Here is a 20,822-nt window from a genome sequence, read left to right on the forward strand (position 1 = left end):
TTCACAGGGAGTGACAAAAGGGACAGGCTGGTTCCTCTCCTCCGTTCTTACCTTGTCCACGTAGTTTGCGATCTCCACGATGCGCTGCTTGGTGTGGCCCAGGTTGAGATTCTGGTTCCTGAACTGCAAGGAGATGAGCCCAGGGAAGGGGGTCGTTACTYGAGTTCGATGCTTTCAACCCCCTTTCGCCTCTCACGTCAGGCTGTGGGGGACCCGTGGTGCAGAGGACAGGGTAAGAGGGACTGGCAGGGGCTGCGCAGTGGGAGAGCTGAAGTCCCCAGAGCTGTCATTGCCCTAGTGACCTTGATGAGCTTAAACTGCAGCATCTCTGCCTGAGGGAAGCAGGGGAGGACACCCAGGGCTCTCAGGAYGTGACCATACAGGATCTCAGGTGAAAAAGACAGCTTCCAAGTGAGGCCTGGAGGCAATATGGGCCAGCACACCCACAGCCCTCACTTGGGCTACACATCTCCTAGACAAGCTGCACCCAGGAAGCTTGGAAGTGGAAACAGAGGAGCCCTGGCTTATCTGCAACAGGCCATGTTTCTGGCCCTGGGGAGCTCACCAGGGTGTAATCAGCAACGATGAAGAGCTCCATGTACTTCATGGTCCTCCAGGCATCTCTCCTGGCCTGCAAGACAGACACAAGGCTCACAAGAGGGAAGGGGCAGACAGACAGGGACAGAGAGGCCTGGGCCACTGGTCATCAGACAAGGCAGCCCTGCCCAGGAAGAGTGGTTAAGGGCAGCAACTGAGGCATGAGAATCACAGAATGCTTAAGGTTGGAAGGCACCTCTAGAGATCATCTAGTCTAATCCCTCTGCTCCAGTAGGGTCACCCAGAGCATGTGGCACAGGCTGCATCCAAGTGGGTTTGGAAGATTTCCAGAGAAGGAGATTCCACAGCCTCTCTGGGCAGCCTGTTCCAGGGTTCTGTCACCCTCACTGTCAAAAATTTTTTCCTTAAGTTCCTGTRGAACTTTTGGTGCTTCTGTTTGTGGYAGTTTCCTCTAGTTCTGTTAGTGGCCACCAAGGAGAAGAGGTCACCTCATCCTCCTCGCTCCTTCCCTTGAGGTATTTACAGATACTACTCAGATCCCCACCTCAGCCTTCTCTTCTCCAGGCTRAACAGGCCCAGCTCTCAGCCTTTCCTCACAGGGCAGATGTTCCAGGCCCCTGATCAATTTGGGTGGCTATCAGGTGCAATTCCCAAACTCACCCCAGGACCCTAAGGCCAGTTCCCTGATCAGGACTCACCACAGTGCTGCATTCAAACACCTCTGCTCTCACCCCGTAACACCCAGCCCTGGGCCCATACCAGCCTTTTCTAGCACTTCCCATCGAGATCTCCTGCCCCAGCACAACCCACACAACCCAGGGCAGCAGAAGACCTTTAGCAGGGGCACAGAGGGACCCAACCCCAGCCCTCTGTCCCTGCTGTGARGAAGGACCCAGGGGTTACCCGGGGCCGCGCTGGCGTGAAGAAGCGAGCGACATGGGCTACGCTGCTGCCAAGGATGTCGCCGTGGCCGCAGGTGCCGCCGCCGAGGGACAAGTGCTCTGCTCGGTAGAGGACGTGATGCCCGGGCTCTGGGGCGCCCAGCGGTTCCAGGTAGTAGCTGTCGTTGCTGCTCACCACAATCAGGCCCCTGYGAGGAGGAGAGAAAGCCGAGTGGCTCCTGTTGCTCTTTCAGTCTTTCCTGCTCCTCTAGCCCTCGCTGAGGCCTCACAAACTGCCTGCACCTCAGGMTGGGGGCACAGAAAGGAGGCAGGTGCCCCTGTGAACGCAGACGTAAGAGCAAATACGCCCTTAGCATCCAAACCTCCGCGCTGGCTGGACTGCTCGAATGCCACGTAGCCCTGACCAGCTCGGATTGCAGCTGCATCTTCCCCTCTCCTTCTCCATAGGGAGCTGGGAAATGCAGCCCCTGTGCAGCAGCAGGAGAGCTGCAGTGCCCAACGAGAACAGAGGGACCTTCCTGGGGCATTTCCAAACCCTGCCCTGGGGAGCAAGCGAAACATCAGCAGGAGAAGGGCCCCTTCTCTGTTCTCCTGGCTCAGCAACACCCCGAACTCTGTGCAGGGAGACCCCATCCTGGGCAAAACGGATCCCAAGGGAAGCAGCCGGGGATCCAGACCTCCAGGATGGATACGAAGGACTGGGTTTGCATGGAACGTCAGCCATGCAGACCATCCAGCACTCTGAGTGCTGGAGAGTCCCTAGTGGCACGAAGGGAAGCAGTCAAGCTTGTCAGATGTGCTGCCTTCATCTGAACTGTCAGGACTTTCCTCTCTACTTGTTGTGCCGGGGGATTTTTCAGAGCCGGATAACTGAGAAGAAAGGGGCTGCTGGATCCAACCCTCCACGTGCCCAGAACCACACGCTCCCTTCTTCCCACGACAAGGGCAGCCCAGCAGCCAAGAGCCTCCCCATCCTCAGCCACCCTGTCCTGTACTTGCCCCCTACCTTATTCCTGAGCAGGTGCTGAGAACAACCCAGGAGTGCCGGTACCCCTGGACATGTCCATGGTAGTAGCAATGCTCCTAGGAGAAAGACAACAGATACTACCCATCAGAAACCTTCAGGCTGCCCCTGTGCTCCAGGTTTATTTGCCCAGGTGCGGTACCCATGGCACAAGCCAGGGATGCTGCAGGGAAACCTACAGGCAAAGGAGGGCTGCAACGTGTGTGTGGTCTGCTGAACCATCCCTACTACCCACAACATTGCCATGAAGCAGGTCTTGATGCTCCTCACTCCTGGTTGTCCCCGCCATGGTTGTCACCTGTGCAGAGCCAGGACACCTGGGTGCTGCTGCTGCCACTAACCTGACCCCAGGGGTGGTTGGTTTCGTCACTTGCTTTAAGCTTCCATCACAGGGAGGCTCGAGTGTGGTTTTGGGGGAGGACCTGAGCTGCCCCATCGTCAGCAAAGGAAGGAGAAGATGGTCCACCCCACCTGCAAAAGCAGCTCTGCTTKCTGCGGATCAGCAGCTTTGGGGCTGGAGGGAGAACGCAGGCAGGGAGAAGTGTCCCTGGCCACGTAATGTGGCAGCTCCATGGGAAGGAAGCCACAGGGAACACGCAAGTCTCCTCCTCCGCTTCCTCCCGAGGAAGCCACGGAGCCACCGCAGGATCCTGCCCCGGCAGCCCAGCTCGTCACCTTCCTGCCCCACAGCATCAGCCCTGCAGCTGCAGCACATCTGGGCCCCAGCCCAGGAAATGCAGCAGGCCCTGCTGAGCCGCATGGGAGCCCACACGGGTGCTCCGAGCGTGCCCGAGCTCTGCAACCACACCATGTGGTGCCCGCCAGCCTGGTAACAACCAGGACCTTGAGAGAGCTTGTGCCTATGGGAGTCGTGTGGATAAAAGTTGGGCTCCCCAGCGAGACACCCGTCCTCTCAGGGCACCCTTCCCTAGTATGTGGCATTGCAGCCAGCTCGAAACTCCTCTGAGATTGAGGAGAAGGGTCCTGAGGTGTAAATGGCCAAACTCACAGTGATTTTGGTGGAGCTCCTCATTTACACCTCCACAGGTGACACCCCTAAGCCAACACAGAGCTCGTGTCCAGTGCAGCAGCTCTCTAACACCTGGGCTACCTCCTGGAGCATCTGTGCCCAACCCCAGGAACAAGGGGGCATCCAAGGCCCCCCAAAACCTAACTGAGGAGCTGCGGAGGAAGGAAGGGGCTTCAGGAGGCAGGCTCTGGCCGCAGGGAGCACAACACGCGGGGTAAAGGCTGTCCCAGCGCTGCCTGCTGGCACCCACCGTGTGGTTGGGAGCGACGGTCACGGGCTGCCCGTCCTCGGCGTAGTGTGTTTCGGTGTAGCCTGGGGACAGCAGCCTGTGGAGAGAGAAAGGAGGAGCTGGGACGTGTCCCCCCGCTGTCCCCAGCCGCACGGAGCCCCTTGGCTGCTCCGCAGGGCCAGCCCAGRGTCCTGCCCGGACACAGCTCTGGCCCCGCTGCTCAGGCGCTTCCTGCTGCCAGGATGACACTTGGGAAGCAAAAGGGAGCACCAAGACGACACAACGTTGGCATCCGGTGAGTGTAGGTGCCCGGGAGCTGGGTGTCTGGTGAGGAAACAGGGGGAATTGGATGGAATTCCCGCTCTGCCAAGCGGGATGATGCCAAAGGCAGCTCCCACCTCAAGAAGCTCAATATGAATCACAAGTGCTGGGAAGGGCATTTGGCACCAAGAAACCCCAACACAATCCTGGCAGGAACGGATGCAACAGGGACACTAGTCCTGCCCCGTCCATCTGTGCTACTGTGCCCAGATGCCCCCTCAATGGGTGCACGACCTGCACCTGGGTGTCACCAGGAGAGCAGATGTGCAACCAGAGACACACACGGATCTCTGCAGACTTCAGGCCCCCAAATTACCAATCCTGGAGGAAGAACAAAGCAGACTAAGTTTATCCTTAGTGGCAGCCAGGCCCTCAGTTCCGCCCCATCCCAGTGAATTTATTTAGAAGCAAATAAGCTGAGCACCCGCCCCAGCCTAACCCCAGGCTCTCTCTCTTCTGGGTTTCTATTTTGCAACCGGTTTGACCCACAAATGTCCTTGTGGGCTCCTGCCCCGCTCCCAGGCCACCGAGGGTGGGCGCAGAGCCAGCAGCAGCACCAGCAGCAACCCAGAAGGGAGCGCGAACCCATGAGGCRACTCCTGCTTCTGCCAAGGCAAAGTCCTGCTAGAAGGCACTGCCAAGGATGGGCTCTGGATGAGAGCCGACTCTCCCAGCCCCTGGGGAAAGCAGGTTTGAGGTCTGTCCCTCGAGCAAAGCAGGTTTGAGGTCTGGCCCCTGGCCACGACCTGGCACGAGGTAGCCCTGGGGACAGTCACAGCCACCTCGGTCCCCCCAGCAGACACAGCCTCTACGGACGGACACTCACRGGCACCAGGGATGCTCTTGGTCCTCGGCTCCCGTTTGCTCCCAGACCCCCTAGCCCAAGCTCAGCCTCCTTCCCTGCCCAGCCTCCCTGCACCCCTCCAGCCCTGCAGACACTCTGCAGGCACCAGGCCTCTTGTCAGCCCTCTCTTTTTGCCCCTTAGAGCCATGTTTCACCCTTCGTGAGGGCAAAGCAGCACCAAGACCCCTACCCACGGCTCTCGGGTGCACTGCTGCATCTCTGGGGCTCCCCAGTTTTGCTACCAAACACACCCRGCCTCCCCTCCCTCCAGGGCTGGTYCCTGCTCCCCGCCAGCCTTTTCCTCGGCCCCGTTCTCCCAAGCTCAGCGCTTCTCTGAGCGCCTCCTCGGCCTGGACAGCGGCAAACGGGCTCCGCTCCCAAGCTTTTATGGCCTGGGGATCACGAGAGATGCACGAGGGGGTCACAAAAGTGGACAGCAATCCATGAGATCCCAAGACAGCTGAGCCAGGCGGAGGTCGAGGCTCCACCACATGCATCCCATCGTCCTGCATGGCCTGTCCTACAACACCACGGGTGACGTGTACCACAGCAGGAAGAGGGCTCTGTCCCGCTGTGCCCCCCTGCTCCCCAGGGCACTCAGGTGGGATTCGGGAGCCAGATGTGCTCCGGTTCGGGTGTGATGAAAGGCCAGTGCAAGGCAGCGCCAGGGACACAGTGCAGAAGTGACGCGGTGCCCGCCYGGGACCTTCCCCAGCTCCACCCCAGCCCTGGACAGGGCAGGAACCTCCCGGAACCACCAGGAAAAGCAGAAGCCAAAAGCAGAAGCCCCTGGTGAGGAGAAGGGCTTCGTGCCTTGCACACACTGCTCCGCACAGGCCAACACCCGGATGGAGCCGGGTCAGAGCGACCAGGATCCCAACAGATCCCCTCTCCAAAGCCTTCCAGGAGTCCATGTGCCCATCCTACCAGGCCTTCATCTTCACGACTAGACTAGTTCKTGCATAAGCAGCTCAGCTGAGGGACGGGCAGCAGCTCTGAGCCCGGTGGCTCATAGAGCGAAGGCTGCAGCAGAGCTGCCGAGGGGACAGACGAGTTCTCTGCACGGGAAGCAGTAACTCCCAAAAGCCAAAGAGCAGGAATGAGCTAGCGAGGGGCAGGGAGAGACGGTTGTGAACAGTGGAAAAAAACGTGAGTGTTTCAGCCCTATCTGGGCACGGCCAAGCACAGTGCTGGCTCCGGCTGTCAGGAAGCCACACGGGACTGTCACTTCCCCTGCAGGGCACAGGAGCCAGGGCAGGGCCCAGACTGAGCGCGGGACTAACACTGACTCAGCCCTGGCTGTGCCGCGATGCCCAGGGTGCCAGAAGGCCCTTTCAGCAGCTGAGCCAGCCCTGCAGGCAAGGCCAGGCTCTACAGCAGCCCTCATCCCAGTGTTGGGTGAAGCAGGAAGGGAAATCCCAGGAATTCCCTTTCCCATCGCACCCCGACACTTACTGGTTTCTCTCCAGCACCAGGATGAGCTCTCTGCCCTCGGCCATCACAGCCACTTTGCCTCGCGCAGGCGCCGGCACCTGAGGAGGAAGCAAAGGAGGGAAAGAGTTAGAGAGAAAAGAGGGAAAGAGTTAGAGAGAAAAGAGTCGCTGCTGGTAGGCTACGTGTCCCTACTGCTGCTTATCCACAGCCCCGGAGGACACGTGCCCTGGTGGCAACAACCACAGTAACCCACGCAGCCAGTTCTGGGCACCAAGGCCCGTTTGGGATCATGATGCTGCGAGCCAGCCTGGCCTCAGGCGCTGAGTGCCGCGGGTTCGGGACACCCAAACATGCCCAAGGGTAGAGGTGGGTGCTGCCATCCCCGCCATCCTGGGTCGCCCAAATTCTCCCCTCCGAGCAGCTCAGTCTCCCCTGGGTTGAGCTATAGCCCAACCAGGCAGCCCGGGCTGTTCTCGGGGGACACTGTCTCCTTTGCCCAGCCCTGTCCCCAGCATCTCCCTCCGCTGCCCGGTTCAGGTCCCATCTCTCTGCTCTACCTACTCCATCCATGAACTCGAGGAAGGAGAGAAATAAGCCCTCCTGTTTGATTTACTGTGAATTTCCAAACTCACAGGAGGCAAAAGAGAAGAAAGTATCTGCCAAGCAGCCAAGGCTGAGGGACAGAGCGAGTCCAGCCTCTGCTCACTGCTCGACGCAGGGAAACCCATCACCAAGAGCACATCCTGAAGCCGGACAACCATATGGACCAAAAGGACCTACTTTACGGTGATATTAGCAGCGATCAGGACCCTGCTGCACCCGAGCATCCTGCCCAGGGATGCTTGGAGTGACCGGATCATCTCCTCCCCAGCGGATGGGCAGCAATGGATGGATCCCGCTCCCCRGCGCACGCAGGGGACCCCCCGCGTGTCCCAAGACAGGGAGACGCCAGCCCAAACGAGGCCACGGTGGCGACGGAGTCAGGGCTGGCCCAGGCCCCCTCCGACACCATCGTCCCAGCTCCAAAAAAGGAGACCAGACACAGCGTTAACAAAAACAAGGCAAAACCGCAGCAAGCGAAGGCGAGCGGCGCCCGGCGCGTTCCCAGCACCCCCCCAGGCCGYGGCTGATGGATGGAGGAGGAAGCCGGGGCAGAGGGCTCCTCTCCTTCGGCGCTGGTGGGAACGGGCTGTATTTTTAGAACATGATCTTATCCAAACAGCGCTGCCTGGCCAAACATGGTCTGATCGTTTTTCTTGCCATTTCCCTTCTTCCTCCCCAGCCCTCCCTGATTTCAGGCTGTTTCTGCCCAGCTCTGATTCTTCTCAGCACCCTCTCCCCCGGCCCTCTCCTCCTCCCTCCAGCCGGTCCCTTCCTCCCAGGCACTGGGCGGCCTTAAATTCCCCAGCACTTACACCCTGCCGCACTCAAGGGCCTTACTGGCAAAAACGCTCTTTTTCTTTTGCTCTTTTCTGCTGCCTTAAAGGGACACGAGCGCCCGCTGCACCGGGGCCCCTGTGATGCTCCAGGGCCACCAAGCGAGCGGGTGACACAGTGGCACATCCCCCAGCCGTGGCTCAGTTCCCCCTGTTGCCAAATGAGAGGCACAGTCCCCAGGACTGCCCTAAGGACCCCGAGATGTGCAGGGATTTCTCCTGCTATAGAAAAGCCTGGGAAGGATGTGGAGGGTTAACAGGGCAAGGGAAGAAGGGCTGGGGAGGCACCATCTACCCCAGGAGGGTAAGCCCAAGGAGGACTTCCCTCCTGATGTCCTAAGGAGGCCAACACACAACAGCTCTCCAGGGAAGGACCAGCTCCRCATAAGGCTCCAACTCGGATCCAGGCAGCTCAGCCAAAGCAACGGGGCAGGGGGAAGAGCAGCTGAGATGAATCTGCCCTGGCCCCGGGCCAGCCCGCGAGGAGCCCAGCACACCCAGCGGGCAGAGCTCGAGTCTATTTTCCTTCCTCAGTCTGCTGATCAGAAAAACCACAAGAGATGTTTGCAGAAGAGCGGAGGCCAAAGCTCTTCTCGGAGCGGGAAAAAGAGCTTTGTTTCTCCGGAGCTCCGGGCCATCTTCCTCGGTGCTGCCTCCTGCAAAGCTCTGCTGCAGAGCACGAGCGCAGCCTGTCAGGAAACACTGAAATAAATGCCCACGAAATCAAGAGTTATACCAAGATCCAGAGGCTCCACGGAAGCCACAGCCCATCCATCTGCTTGGGAAGGCCACAAAAGTCCCCAATTCCAAAACAAGTCTGAACACAAGGAGGAAGGATGGAAGGCGAATTCCCATCCCACCGCCAGGGATCAAAGCTTACCAGGAAACGCTTGGCAGAGATTGGATGGATGGATTTTGCAGCTCAGCTGCTGGCTGGGAAGTAACCAAGGTTGAAGCTGGCTCCAGCAAGGGACTTCAAGATGGAATCGGGATGGCTTTAGCCATCATTTTTGTCTCCAGACCAAGCCGGAGATGCATCTGATCCCTCAGCACCATAGCCAAGCAAATAGAGCTGCAGAAGCCCCTAACAGAGGTGCCTYCCTCCAAAGAGGGGTTCAGCTCCACCATGCCTGGATAAACCTCTGCCTTGCTCCAGCTGCTCCCTGGAAAAGCAGCTAAGGAGCTGGGCTGCCCTGCCTGGGGAATCCAGGTCCTGGCAGGATTTGATCTCGGGTGTTTCCAAGCCAGCTCAGCCCTGCTGCGGCTCCATCGGCCCTGGCTTGTATTGAAGAGGAAAAAGGGCTTCCCTGCAGGAAGCAGATTGCGAGGCAGCCCTGGCAGAGCCCCACGCACCTGCTGCAGGGCGGAGGCCCCAAAACCRCGGCCCTTCTGCACCCTTCCTGCTCCCGCGGTGCCAGCAGCAGGGCCGTGACACCAGCGGCCGCTCCATCTGCAGCCCCYGGGCGCGCTGCGGAGCCAGGAAAGCTCCTGTCCCTCTGAGGCACTTGGGGCTGAGGTCTCCAGCGCAAGGCGAGAAGAGGCACCAGGTGTCACAGCCCTGCCGAGGCCATGGGACCAGCTCCAAGCACTTCCCCATGTGCYGGAGGGGACAGGGCAGCTCCGGTTCCCCGCCAAGCAGGACGGGCAGTGTGCTCGGGGCAGCAGAGCTGCCAGCACCGTGGGGTCCCACCCAGCACGASGGACCCAAACCAGCTAGCAGAGTGAGTCACAGACCTGGGAAGCAGCCGCAGGACCAGCAGGACACCCAGTTCCACGCAGGGAGGATCAAGAAAGAAGGCCAGGCCCAAAAAGCCAAACGCAGGGGACAACATCGCGTGATGGGCTGTCCTGCCAGCCACACAGGACACTGTGATCCCGTGGGACGAGGGCCAGGTGACTCAGTGTATCTGCATTTGATACTCATGCAGCAGTCACTGGATGCCGATCTGGTGTCAACAGAGGAAGCAGAAGAGCTGGAGAGGGATCAACCAAGTGCTCAAAGAGCAACTCCAGGGTTGGGAACGTGCCCTGGAGTTTTGCTTCTGTGCACAGCAGAATGAACACAGTGGCAAGGCCGGCCCGGATGGCATCTCCGCTAGTCCATCCCAAGAAGCTCCCCTGGCTCCCAGCCACGTGCAGGGTGCCAGGAGCCAGCCCAGGAGCTGACCTTGGCACGGGGAGAGGTGGCCCGGCCGGAYACAGGGCACGACCCATCCGTGGCAGCTGGGAAGGCCCGCGGGGCAGCTCCGCTGCAGGCTGCCTGCCTCATTCCCCATCTCCCTGCCTTCTCCTTCTGTTTCCTCCTTGCTGTGCACAGCGTGGCGACCTCAGTGCTGAAACAAGCCCATGGTGGGAGCATCCCCAACCTCCASAGGCAGGATCGGGGCTCCCCCAGCCACAGGGAGGATGCAGGAGCCCAGCAGTTGCTCCCTCCTSCTCATCCTTACAGCAGCCTTCACTCCATCCCCTCTGGGAGGGAAGGAGGATCCCAGAGTCTGCGGGATGAGACCTCGTTCCCAGAGAGCAGAGGAAGCTGTTGGCAAGCAGGGTCCCCACGACCTCCTGCTCAGASCCCTGCAGTCCCCAGGCCCCACTGCCGAGCGCCGGGAAATCGCTTCCATCTGCGCCGGGAGCCACGGAGCCTACAGGGAATCCAACAATAAGAAAGAGAAGAGGGGAGGACAAGGCCAGGCCCGGCCTGCGGGGCCGCACATGGGAGGCGAAAAATAAGGGTTTGGGGCAGGTTGCCTTGTCCTGCAAGGGCAGAGCGAGGCCTCTGAACGAACCGCTGCAGAGAGAGCGGCGCAGGCCGCTGACACCCTCCGTTCTTGCCCCCCTGGGTCACGTCTGTACCGCTGCCTGCCGCGGGCCTGGGCGCAGCCTCAGTGCTCGTGGGGAGCCCTGGCCCATCTCCCCTGTGCCCCAGGCCTCGTTTCCCAGCACGTGTCGAGCCTGCCTGGGCCTGAACAACCCGCTACCCCGGCCTGCACGCCCGGCTCTCCGCAAGCCGCTCTTGGAGCGGGAAAGCCGGGACGGAGGCGGCTCCGGGCTGAGCCCTGCATCACTGCACACCTTCAAGCAGCAGGTGCTGCTTCCTTGCAAACCCTTCCACATCTGAGCCACAGAGGAACCGACCAGCAGTCCAGCAGCATGGGAGGACGCCATGCCCCAGGGTATACAAGGGAATGGCCTAGAGCCCTAGGATCCCCATGGAAAGCAAGTGGTGGCCACAGTTCCCTTCGTACTCGGATATTTAATCTGTTCACGCCACGCTTGACTTCTCAGCCTTTCCTCTGTCCCKGCTGATGTTTCCTCCAAGGACAGCACACACAAATCTGGGATGTCTGTTTGGGGAACCCACCAGAGAGAGGGAGCTGCTCATGGCAGGAGCTTCCCACGCTGCAGCCTCGTGCTTAGCAGGAAGGACCAAGACCTGCTGCAGAAAACCCCACTTCCGAGCCCTGCTGCAGCCCCAGCTGCGCACAGCGCCCAAGGAACAGGAGCTTCCTATGGGAGCAGACAGGCACAGGCATTCCCAAAGCCAACCCGTCCCGCTCCCCATGTGCCTGCAGCAGCCTGACCGCCACACAGGCTGCAAGGATAAAGCATCTCCTTTCCTCCCCGCTGCTCCAGGCCGTGTCCGGGTCTCCACCGCTCCCAGTCCCAACACACAGCGACCGCGAGCCCCAACCACACGTTTATTTCCAGCCTCCTTGCTGCAGGGCACAAGGCAGCAGGGCGGGCACAGACAGAACAGCTTTATCCTAAAAATAAGCGCTTTTCCAGAGGCGCTATCAAGCTCGGTGCAGGCCAAGCTGCTCCCCGCAGATCCTAAGGGTATCCCTGCAAAGGGACCCCGCGCTCTCCGTGGCCACCCTTCCTCTCCCYGCCTTCCCGGGGAAACAGGAGCCTCCTTGTTTCGCGCTGTCTGCAGCGGGCTGAGGCAGAACAGATGCCAGGAAGCGAGCGCAGACCTTGCCCAGCCGCCCGCTCGGGGGCTGCCGTTTCAGCACCACGGGGGGCCCCGAGCAGGCTGCAAGAAGCCGGGGGGCCCCCGGGCATTTGCACCGTGTGGTCTGGGCTCTCCCCGGTGCAATTCTGGGCAGCGCGACGTTTGCTTGGGTATAAATAAACCTCCTGTTGTCCCACACTCCCCATCCCAACTGCCCTATATATAGGCTGGACTGCTCTGCCCTGGGACTGTCATTTACTTGGAACGGAGGGGACAGTGCCACAGGATCCCGTACCCAAGGGGGTGTCACGGGCAGGGAGCACCGCAAGGACTGGAGCTGCGGGAGGGCCGCCCTTCCCGGCGGCCGGTACTGAGGAGCAGGCACCAGAGGCTGCTCCTGCTTCCCGCCCGCGCGGCCCTGCAGCTCCCCCCTGTCCCACGAGCAGGAAAGGGAGCTGAGTCACCCCTCCATCTATTTTGTGCAGCAAGGAGAAGTCACAGACAACACAACAGCTCTCACCCAGGGACAGGCAGATTGCTCCAAAGCTGCTTCTCATCCAAACCGATACCTCCAAAGGGGCCAAAAAAGAATCGTATTCACCTCAATCTTCCCAGCAAGAAGTCTACTCAACCCCCAGCGGAAGGTTTTCCTGCAAGGGTTTGTACCAGGGYTTGTTCTGCCCAAAACCCATTTAATTTGCCTCCAAGAGGACCAGAGCACCCAGACCCTGCCCAGCTGTTGGGTATAAGGAGCAGCTGCTGAGGCCCCTGGGCAGCTGCTGAAGTTGACCCYAGAGCTGGGAAAGGTGCCAAATACAGGCAAGGGTCAAACGCATCTCAAAGTGGATTTAGAGGTGGCGGGGGCAGAGGGGAGGGTTTGTTGACCAGCAGAGCAGCTCCGGGAAGAGAATTTTCCAAGGACACCGGTCTTAAATTTATAGCACTATCCCCTCAGCTAGCAGGGCCGGTCTGTGTGTCCTGGCCAAGCCATTTGCAGTCAGTCTGAGGAGTTCCTTTCATTTCCCCTCTATAAATTGCCCAGCTGCCTTCCACTCCCCGCTGTGCGCAGGTCCTGCAGCTCTTGGACATCCTCCCATCCACCTGATGCTTCAGGCCATGTTTGATTTGYTTGCTGCTGAATATTCTGCCTTCCCCAGGCCTGTTTGAGGCTGGGAGCCACACTATGATAGTGTGCTCTTTCTGCAGGTGAGATGGGCCAGCCTAGATGCTAATCTGACCAACCCTGCTGACAGCTTCTGCTTTCTGGGTTTTCCTACCTGATTTTCACTCTCATCACCCCCTTGGAAAGAAAATGCACGATGTTTTCCCTTACCAAACAGACTCCTTCTCCCCTTCTTGTTACTGTGGGGCGAAACAGGAAGGTCACCAGGTAGCACAGCCCAGTGCTCCTCACACGGCCCTTGGCAGTGTGCAACACCCATGAAACCTGTTGTTTCCGTGAACATTTGCAGTAAGGGCCAACCTAAAAACCTAGTCAGGGCTAACCTAAAAACCTAGCCATGACTAACCTAAAAATCTTCTTGATGTCATTATCAAAACCACTCGGGGCAGCAGAAGTAGCAGTCCTGGACCTATCTGGTTGCAACATAAGTAGGTGGTTATTTCTGGAACCATAAAGGCCGGAGAGTTTGTTAAGAAGAAGAAAAGAAAACCAAAAAAAAAAAAAAAAACCCAAAAAAAACCACCACACAACCCAGAAAGAGTCAACTCGGGCAAAACCCCAGCACCTCCGCACGAGCCTGGGCGCCGCTTCCCGCCGTGCCCGTGCTCACCTCCTGGTCCAGGCGGGCAGCTCGTCTGCTGCGTCCTCCGAGGAGCCACTGCGGGGTCACCACTTCTCCCTGGGGCACAGGGCCTAGGAAAGAAGAGGTCAAGTGAACACGTGAAGGAAGCAGGAATGTCGCTGTCCTCAGCGACAGTAAGAGCTTCTCTGCAGCAAGGTCGAGAGAGAGGGGAGAGATAAAGCTGACAACTCTGGCTGATGCCCAGGGTGTCAGCAGCCCCGGGGGTGGCACCTTTTTGGTGTCAGGGCCAGACAGAAACCACTGCTGAAACCAAAGAACTCACCTCTTCTTCCCCCACATCACTGAAGCAGCGCTTTTCCTTGAGGCGTCCCAGGGATGCCACCGCTCTCAGGCGCTGCTGGGAGCACACTCAGGTCCCACATCCACAAAATCCACCCGGACAGCAGCAGCGCGCCCCGGGGAGAGGGGCAGCACCACGACCTAGTGCTGTCTTCCCCTCTCATGCCACATTTACCAACCCACGMGCTCGCTGCCCTCGCCCCGGTCGCTGCCAACCACAACGCTCCCCGCCGCAGGTGTTTTGAGGCCAGGTATTTCTTAGCACCTCTGCTGTTAGGTGCTCTTGGTGAGGAGAGAACCTGCTCAAAGGARGGCTGCGGCGAGGCCAGGCTCAGATGCACAAACTGATAAGTCAACACACCCAGCCTCCTACCAGCAAGCAGGTGGGCCCAGCCTAGCAGAGCCGAGCTGTAGAGCTCAGCTCCATCCCTGCCCTAACCACCCTCCAGCAGCCAAGCACAGAAGGCTGCCAAGCTTCAAAACAACCCGGAGGTTCAGAAAGCAGCACGCAGCTCTGCATCTCACGCGCTCCTCCTCTCCCTACTCATTCTGAAAGTTTCCTAACGTCTGATTTAGGTCTTACATTACAAAAACATTTTTTTTTTTTTTGGCCCCCGTTTATCTATGTTTTCACTCTCCTGATTCTCATAATTTATGATATCAGGAAATTTACTTCAATCGCTCGGAAATGCAGCAGAAGCCACAATCTTCTGCTCGCTTCTAGCCAGAGCAGGACATGAAAAACAAGAGCAGAGCAGCTAAAAGCATCGCAGCACATTATGGGTTTCTCTGAGACATCCCAGCTCCCCAGGGCAAAGCAGCACGAGTAATTCCTTGGCTCAGTTAGAGCCATGCAGACTTTCTAAGATTTTTTTTTTTCTTTTTCATAAACAATGTGGCTGTATCTGCCTGCAGGAGCACAGGCAGCTACTGATGACTTAAGCCTGGAAAACAACAGAAAGAACAACGCGGTGCTGCTGAAGACACTGCGAGAAGGGGACAAGGTCTCGCAAAGGACGGGCCACTTTGCCAAGGAAAACGCTGTCAAGGAACRCTCGGATCCAGGGACCCTCCCCAAGACAGGACCCAGTTATTTACTAAGGGAGTAGAAAAATAGGCTTCACGGCTTCCTCATTTCACATGCTTGTTTGGATTCCTCGTGCAATTGCCTGGGGAGATGTGGCTGGAGGAAATAGCAAAAGATGAAGTTAGTGAAAGAAAGCTGAAGTTGATGGTTGGAGACTGCAGTGTGGGTGTTTAAAATGCCCATGGTATCCAAAGCATGGCCACGGGTGTCACGCAGGGCCCCCAAGGACTCCTCTGTGATAGCACACGGTGGCATTTAATCAGCTTTCATTATATATAGCATTTAATCAGATTCCATGAATAACTGCAGATAAGGTGGCGGCAGGGTCCGAGTTTCCTTCTCCTCACCTCCTCCGCAAGCGGTAGCGAGGCCTCCGAGCCCAGGGCCATAAATAATTCTTTGGCTGCAGGGAAACTGAGGCAGTGCTGGGAAACGACTTGACTTAACCCACGTGGGGTAAAGGCAGGGTGGACATGAGATGCACAGAAGTGCCCGGCTCTGGCAATCACACGGTTATCCATCAGGGCTTTCAGCCTTGTCATTATAGTTAGGGGAAAAACAACCTTTTTTTCCTTAATTTGCTCCTGCAAGGAAGGGCAAATAGAAGCTCTCGACTCTTCAACACACAGACCATGAGGAGGCAGAAATGACCTTTCCGTCCCATCTGCCGGGGGCTAAATTGAGGGTTTTCAGCTCCTTGGGAAAAACATCCAGAATCCCCTCAGAGACAGCGCGGGGGTCGCTCGCTTTCCTCGCTTCCCGCACAGCCCTTCTCTCTCCCACGCTGTCCAGGGAGAAGATGGGACGAGAGGGGCAGCATTTCTGCAGGGATCACTGGGCTGGGCTTCAGGCCACGTCCGAGAAGCCTCTTGGTTATTATATTAAGCTTTGAGCTGTTTTGACTATAACTTTTGATGGGAATAGGAGAGACTCAGAGCATGAGACAGAGTTTTCAAATCTAAGTCAAATAAACCAGAATGTGCCGCAGAGGGGGTTTCCCATCCCTTCCTCGTTATTCTTCCCCCCCAGAAAACTCACACGCACGCTCATTCCCWGCCCTTTCTGGGAATGTTTCCTCTGGAACGGCGTTGCTTTTGCATTGCAGGCGCTCTGAGGGCTCGGCCAAAGCGACATTCCTCATGGAAAGCCCCATGGTTAGGGGGGTARAAGCCCCAAAACGAGCCCCGGAGCGGGCGGGCAGCTTCTCTGRCTGCTTCTCCTCTCCCCCTTATCCAAACAGAAGTTCCTGGCTCCCATCACAGTCTCCATTCCTCCCTCACATACACACCTCTCAAGCTTAGAGTTGCCGGAAAACTTATTTTAAGCAGTAACAGAGTCCAGAATGGCTCAAAAATCCTCAGAAAATCAGAAAAAGAAGAAAGAAAAAAAACAGTCTCAGCTTGTGCGGTTGCCGAAGAAAAGTGATGGAGAACAGAGACCACAAGAGACTGAACCCRGGCTGGCAAAACCCCGCCAGGCTTTCAGCAGACTGACAGAAACACACATCCAGATCTGAAAGGTGATAAAGATTGGGGAAAACTGCGTTTTGTTTCACTCTGACAAAGAGTTACTTGTAGTTTTGCCTCAAGGTGCCACAGGCTGGAGCGGGGACACTGTCTGGTCCCCAGAACGYCGCGTTCCTGAGGGGATGGAGAGGACCGGGGGGTATCTGCTGTTCGGAGGGACCTGCAGGGCTCCGATGGGGACCGAGGTGGCCGCGGGGGGCAAGGAGGTGCCTTCCCTGGCTCTCCAGGGGGTGCCGGCTGCTCCCGGCGCTCCGCTCGGGAACGGACCATATAGAGTCATAGCGTGAGCCGGGCTGTCCGGGACGGGCTTTGCCGGAGCAGCCCGGGGGCACTTCCCTGGCAGGGCTAAGCCTAAACCTGCCCCGGGCTGAGTCCAACAGAGCCCATCCCAGYGGTGCCACCCCCGCCACGCGCCCCCAAAGCCCCTTTCCCTTTCCCCAAGGGCTCCCCTCTTCCCAGAGGCTCGGTGCTCTCCGCTCTTACCTGGCGGCGCGGCGGCGGCCGCCTGGCCGGGCAGCAGCAGCAGCAGCAGCCCCAGGAGGAGGCCGGGGTCCCCCCGGAGCGCGGCGCCGAGGGGCCGCCGGGGGGCTCTCCCCGCCATGCCCGCTGTGGCGGCGCCCGCAGCGCCTCGCCTCGCCGGCCGCCTCAGGCGCGGCCTTCCCTCTTATGCGCTCGGGCGCCCGTCCCACTTCCCCCCGCCGCCGCCGCCGCCATGCGCGYTCCGGAGCCCCCGGGCTCGGGCGGCCGGCCGCGCGGCGGCCTCGGCGGCCACGCGGGGAGGGGGCTGGCATTGTTCGCCTTTATTTATGGCTGTGTTTCTTGGCCCGGCCGCGCAGGCTAATGAGAAGCAGGCCGGCGCGCGGGCGGCTCTCAGGCTCCCCCCGTCGGGACGGGCTGAGGCGGCAGCCCCCCGGCCCGCTGCCCTCTACGGCCGCCTCTTCTCCCGGTGTCACCCCGCTTCTCCTCACGGCCGCTGTCTCCCAGCAAAGGGGCTGCCCGCGAGGAGCTGCCGCCATGCTGCATGCGAGGAGTAGCAAGGAAGGGCCCTCCAGCATCTCCATCCACCCTGCAGCACCCCAGGCTGGGACAAGACCGAGCAGACACCTCCGTGATCCTTGGTGGAGGAGCTGCTTGATTCCCATCTAACGTCTCCCCCAAACCACGCTCCACGGCTTCACTACGTGCCTTCAGCCTCTCCCATCCGTGCAGCCAGCTGGAGCTCCTTCCCGGGGTCACCAAGCCCTTCCCCATGGGGTTCAGCCTGCGCCGCTGTTCCCAGGGTCCAGGACGTGGTTCTGCCCTTGCCTCCTCCTCCTCTTCCTCCCGCACCGCATCCTGAGCGCGCTCTTCCAGAGCGAGACTTTTGTTCTGCCCTGCTGCCTTTCAGACAAGCTGCAAAAGCGGCTTCGGGGCCGCAATGGCCCTTAGACATCCCTCAAGCTTCTCCCTGTATTCTATATGTATATAGAATACATACATAATCCCCATAGAATACATATATTAATTCCCTGTATTAATTCCCTGTATTAATTCCACTGAGTTAAAGATCAGCTTGGGAGGGTAAACCTGCCTGTGCAAAGGAGAGCCAGTAAGAGAGCATCAGCTCCCATTCAAGCAGAGGATATTTCAGATAATTCCCTAGGAATTCGCAAATCTAATAGAAATATTGATTAATCCTAGCAATGAAATTTACTCCGGAGCCACACTTTTACTGTTTCCCCCACCTGAAACAGGGGTGAATTGCAAGTTGTACTAAAAAAGGTGCTCCAGGAGCCTGTCCTTCAGGCACAGGGAAGGCATCTGGGTGCCACAGCACCATGGTCAGACACTGTCCCACAATGTAATAGACTTTGAGGTCCTCTTCAGTAGACAGTCTCCAAGGTCCGCGCCTGTTCCCAGCCATCACCCTGCTGACGTTTGTGCTGGCCTGGTTTTAAAGCTCAGGACGAGCACAGGATTTCATCACCGAACAGCTCCATCTCTCCAGGCCATCTCAGCATCTTACCTAAGTTCAGGTACCCCCATTAACAGATCATCAAGTGGCCCTGAGATGCAGGACTTCTCAGGACCCTTTAGCAGTGCCCCATTCTCACCACAACTCTCTCCTCCTTAGGTTGAGCTCTGTAATAAAGCACCAAGGACTCACTAAAGCTGGAAGCTGCTCAAACTCACCAAGGTGGGCTGTGCATTTCCCATGCTTTCCACGAGAGGACAGGAGGAACAGCAAACGCTGCAAAATAAAAAAAAAAAGTTGCTTTAAAAGATAAACCTGTGTGTCATGGGACTGCTGGGAAGTGGAAGGCATTATCATCCCATCTGAAACACAGACAGCTCCATGGAAGTTCAACAGAGCAACTATAAATCAAGAGTCTCAGAAAAACCTCATCAGGAATGTGCAGAGGGGCAAGGCTCTGTGGAGCCGCAGGGCGCTGCGAATATCCTTCTAAGAAAGGGCCATTTGTGGTCACAAATGACATGGAGGGGTGAGCCAGGGACTGGGACACAGTAGGGATCATAAGCCAGAGGGAAACCTTAATGCAGCTTGATAKTCAGCAGCTGATAGACTCCAAATGTCTTCCCACACCACATCTTTCTCCCACATGCTTCCAAGAGGCAACGTGGAGGAAATTAGCCACTTCCAAAGCATTTTGCTGCTAGTGCATTTGCCCACTGCATCACCCCACATCTGTGTCCTGAGCATTACCATGCACACGAGTGTCACCATCTGCTCCCTTCTCCACTTGCTCAACCAGTGCAACGACTGGATTGCATTTCTCAGTTATCCTGTTCAAGTGCTTGGAGCAAACCTGGGTTTGGTAAAAGCATCTAAAATTAGTGCAGACTCACTCACAGGCTCTTGCTGCTTCCCATGCCACAGGGACACGTGGAGTAGCTGTAGGCCATGGAGAGGTTCATGGCACTACATGCAGCTTGAGACCGCAACAGCTGGTGATTATCCAGCACAGTTTACAAAAGGGCTTGTTGTGAAAAGGAACAGGCGCCCTTGCACCCGCCTGTGGCCTTAATCACTCGATATCCCTGCTGACAAGACCTGGAGGAGCTGTGGCACCCAACACGGTTCTGCAGCTGGATGGCAGGCCAGGCAGCTGTGGCACAGATTAGATCAGATCGGGGGTTCTGCGTGGCTACCTGAGCCAAGAACAGCACGTGTGAAAAGATCCCTCAGCTGGGAAACTCACAGCCTTGGTATGCTCCATCCATCCTGTGCTCTGGCCTGTCCTCAACGCCCACATTTCCCTGTGTCCTTCATGCTCACGTAGGGAAGCAAGCAGCACATCTGGATCTCACAAGGCCAGGTTATGCGCTCAGTGCAATCCCAGGCACCCACCTTTGGATCTTCCACCACTCACTTGCCATTACAACCACCAAGGGTCTTAGATTGTAACAACTCATTCTGCAAAGGATAAGACAGTTGTAGTGCAGTGTTAGGGCCCTACGCTAGTTGTAAGAATTTCTGCCTTGATATAGAGGTAGAAACCAAAAAATGGTCTTCCCACATGCAAGCTGACGAAGTCATCCATTAAAAATACCATTCAACCTGCACACAAAACCACAGACATCCAGGTGGATGGCCTTTGGGAGCCCAGGATACACAGGTGGTGTGTTATGGCCTGCAGATCCAACCAGCAAGTCTGAGACTTACCCATCTCCCAAGGAAGGCCAAGGAGGGGCTCTGTGGATGACTCAAGAGAGTCCTGGCAGCAACTCACAACAAGCACCCTATGGCAACAGCGACTCAGGAGATGCAGCAACCTGAAACCAGGTAGAGGAGCCAACATAGCTACAGGAAAATGAGACAAAAAGAAGCCTGAAGTTTGTGTCACCCTCCTTGCAATATGGATAGGAAGTGACAGGGTTGTGGCACCCTAGGGCATGTGAATGGAGTTAGACTGTACGAAAAAACCCTCTTCTATTGGTGTTCCTCTAACTGTCCTCATAACCATGGAATCTGAGTGCCTTCCAGAAACATATTAATCAACATGGATTTCATTTGTCATATGAAGGTTATTCACCCTCCCACAGGGTCTAATTTGGCCTGGAGAACTCAGTTTATCTGCTGATGTAGGGAGAAAAATATTAATAAAAGTTTGACTTCCAAACCTTCTTTGTGTGAAAGAATCATGCCTTTTTCATTTACTGTGTTTCTGCCTGGTTTGTTGGTCAAGCCTGTAATAAACATGTCTTATGGCTACGTTACAACTTAAGCCTTATGGTAGTACAGCTCCCCAGCTGGTGAGCTAATAAATGCAATGCAAAATAGCATTATAATATAAGCTATGCATTAAAATCCTCTTTACAGGACTAAACTTTCATCTGAACTAATGAGCAGCYGGTCAGGAAGCACCATTCTTC

The 20,822-nt window shown here is 57.4% G+C and overlaps 1 protein-coding gene across 1 annotated transcript in view; it reads right to left on the bottom strand.

Moving 5' to 3' along the window:
- Positions 1–16,056, bottom strand: part of ADAM33 (ADAM metallopeptidase domain 33) — a 30,501-nt gene extending 14,445 nt beyond the window's left edge. Inside the window, 9 exon segments of the mRNA XM_026048854.1 lie at positions 52–123; positions 566–631; positions 1,462–1,648; positions 2,467–2,543; positions 3,765–3,840; positions 6,364–6,440; positions 13,524–13,681; positions 14,621–14,744; positions 15,961–16,056. Coding sequence (XP_025904639.1) covers positions 52–123; positions 566–631; positions 1,462–1,648; positions 2,467–2,543; positions 3,765–3,840; positions 6,364–6,440; positions 13,524–13,681; positions 14,621–14,744; positions 15,961–16,056 — 933 coding nt within the window.
- Positions 16,057–20,822: the final 4,766 nt, after the last annotated feature.

This window comes from Nothoprocta perdicaria, unplaced genomic scaffold (assembly GCF_003342845.1).
Source record: "Nothoprocta perdicaria isolate Ctin4 unplaced genomic scaffold, notPer1 scaffold_58, whole genome shotgun sequence".
NCBI lineage: Eukaryota > Metazoa > Chordata > Aves > Tinamiformes > Tinamidae > Nothoprocta > Nothoprocta perdicaria.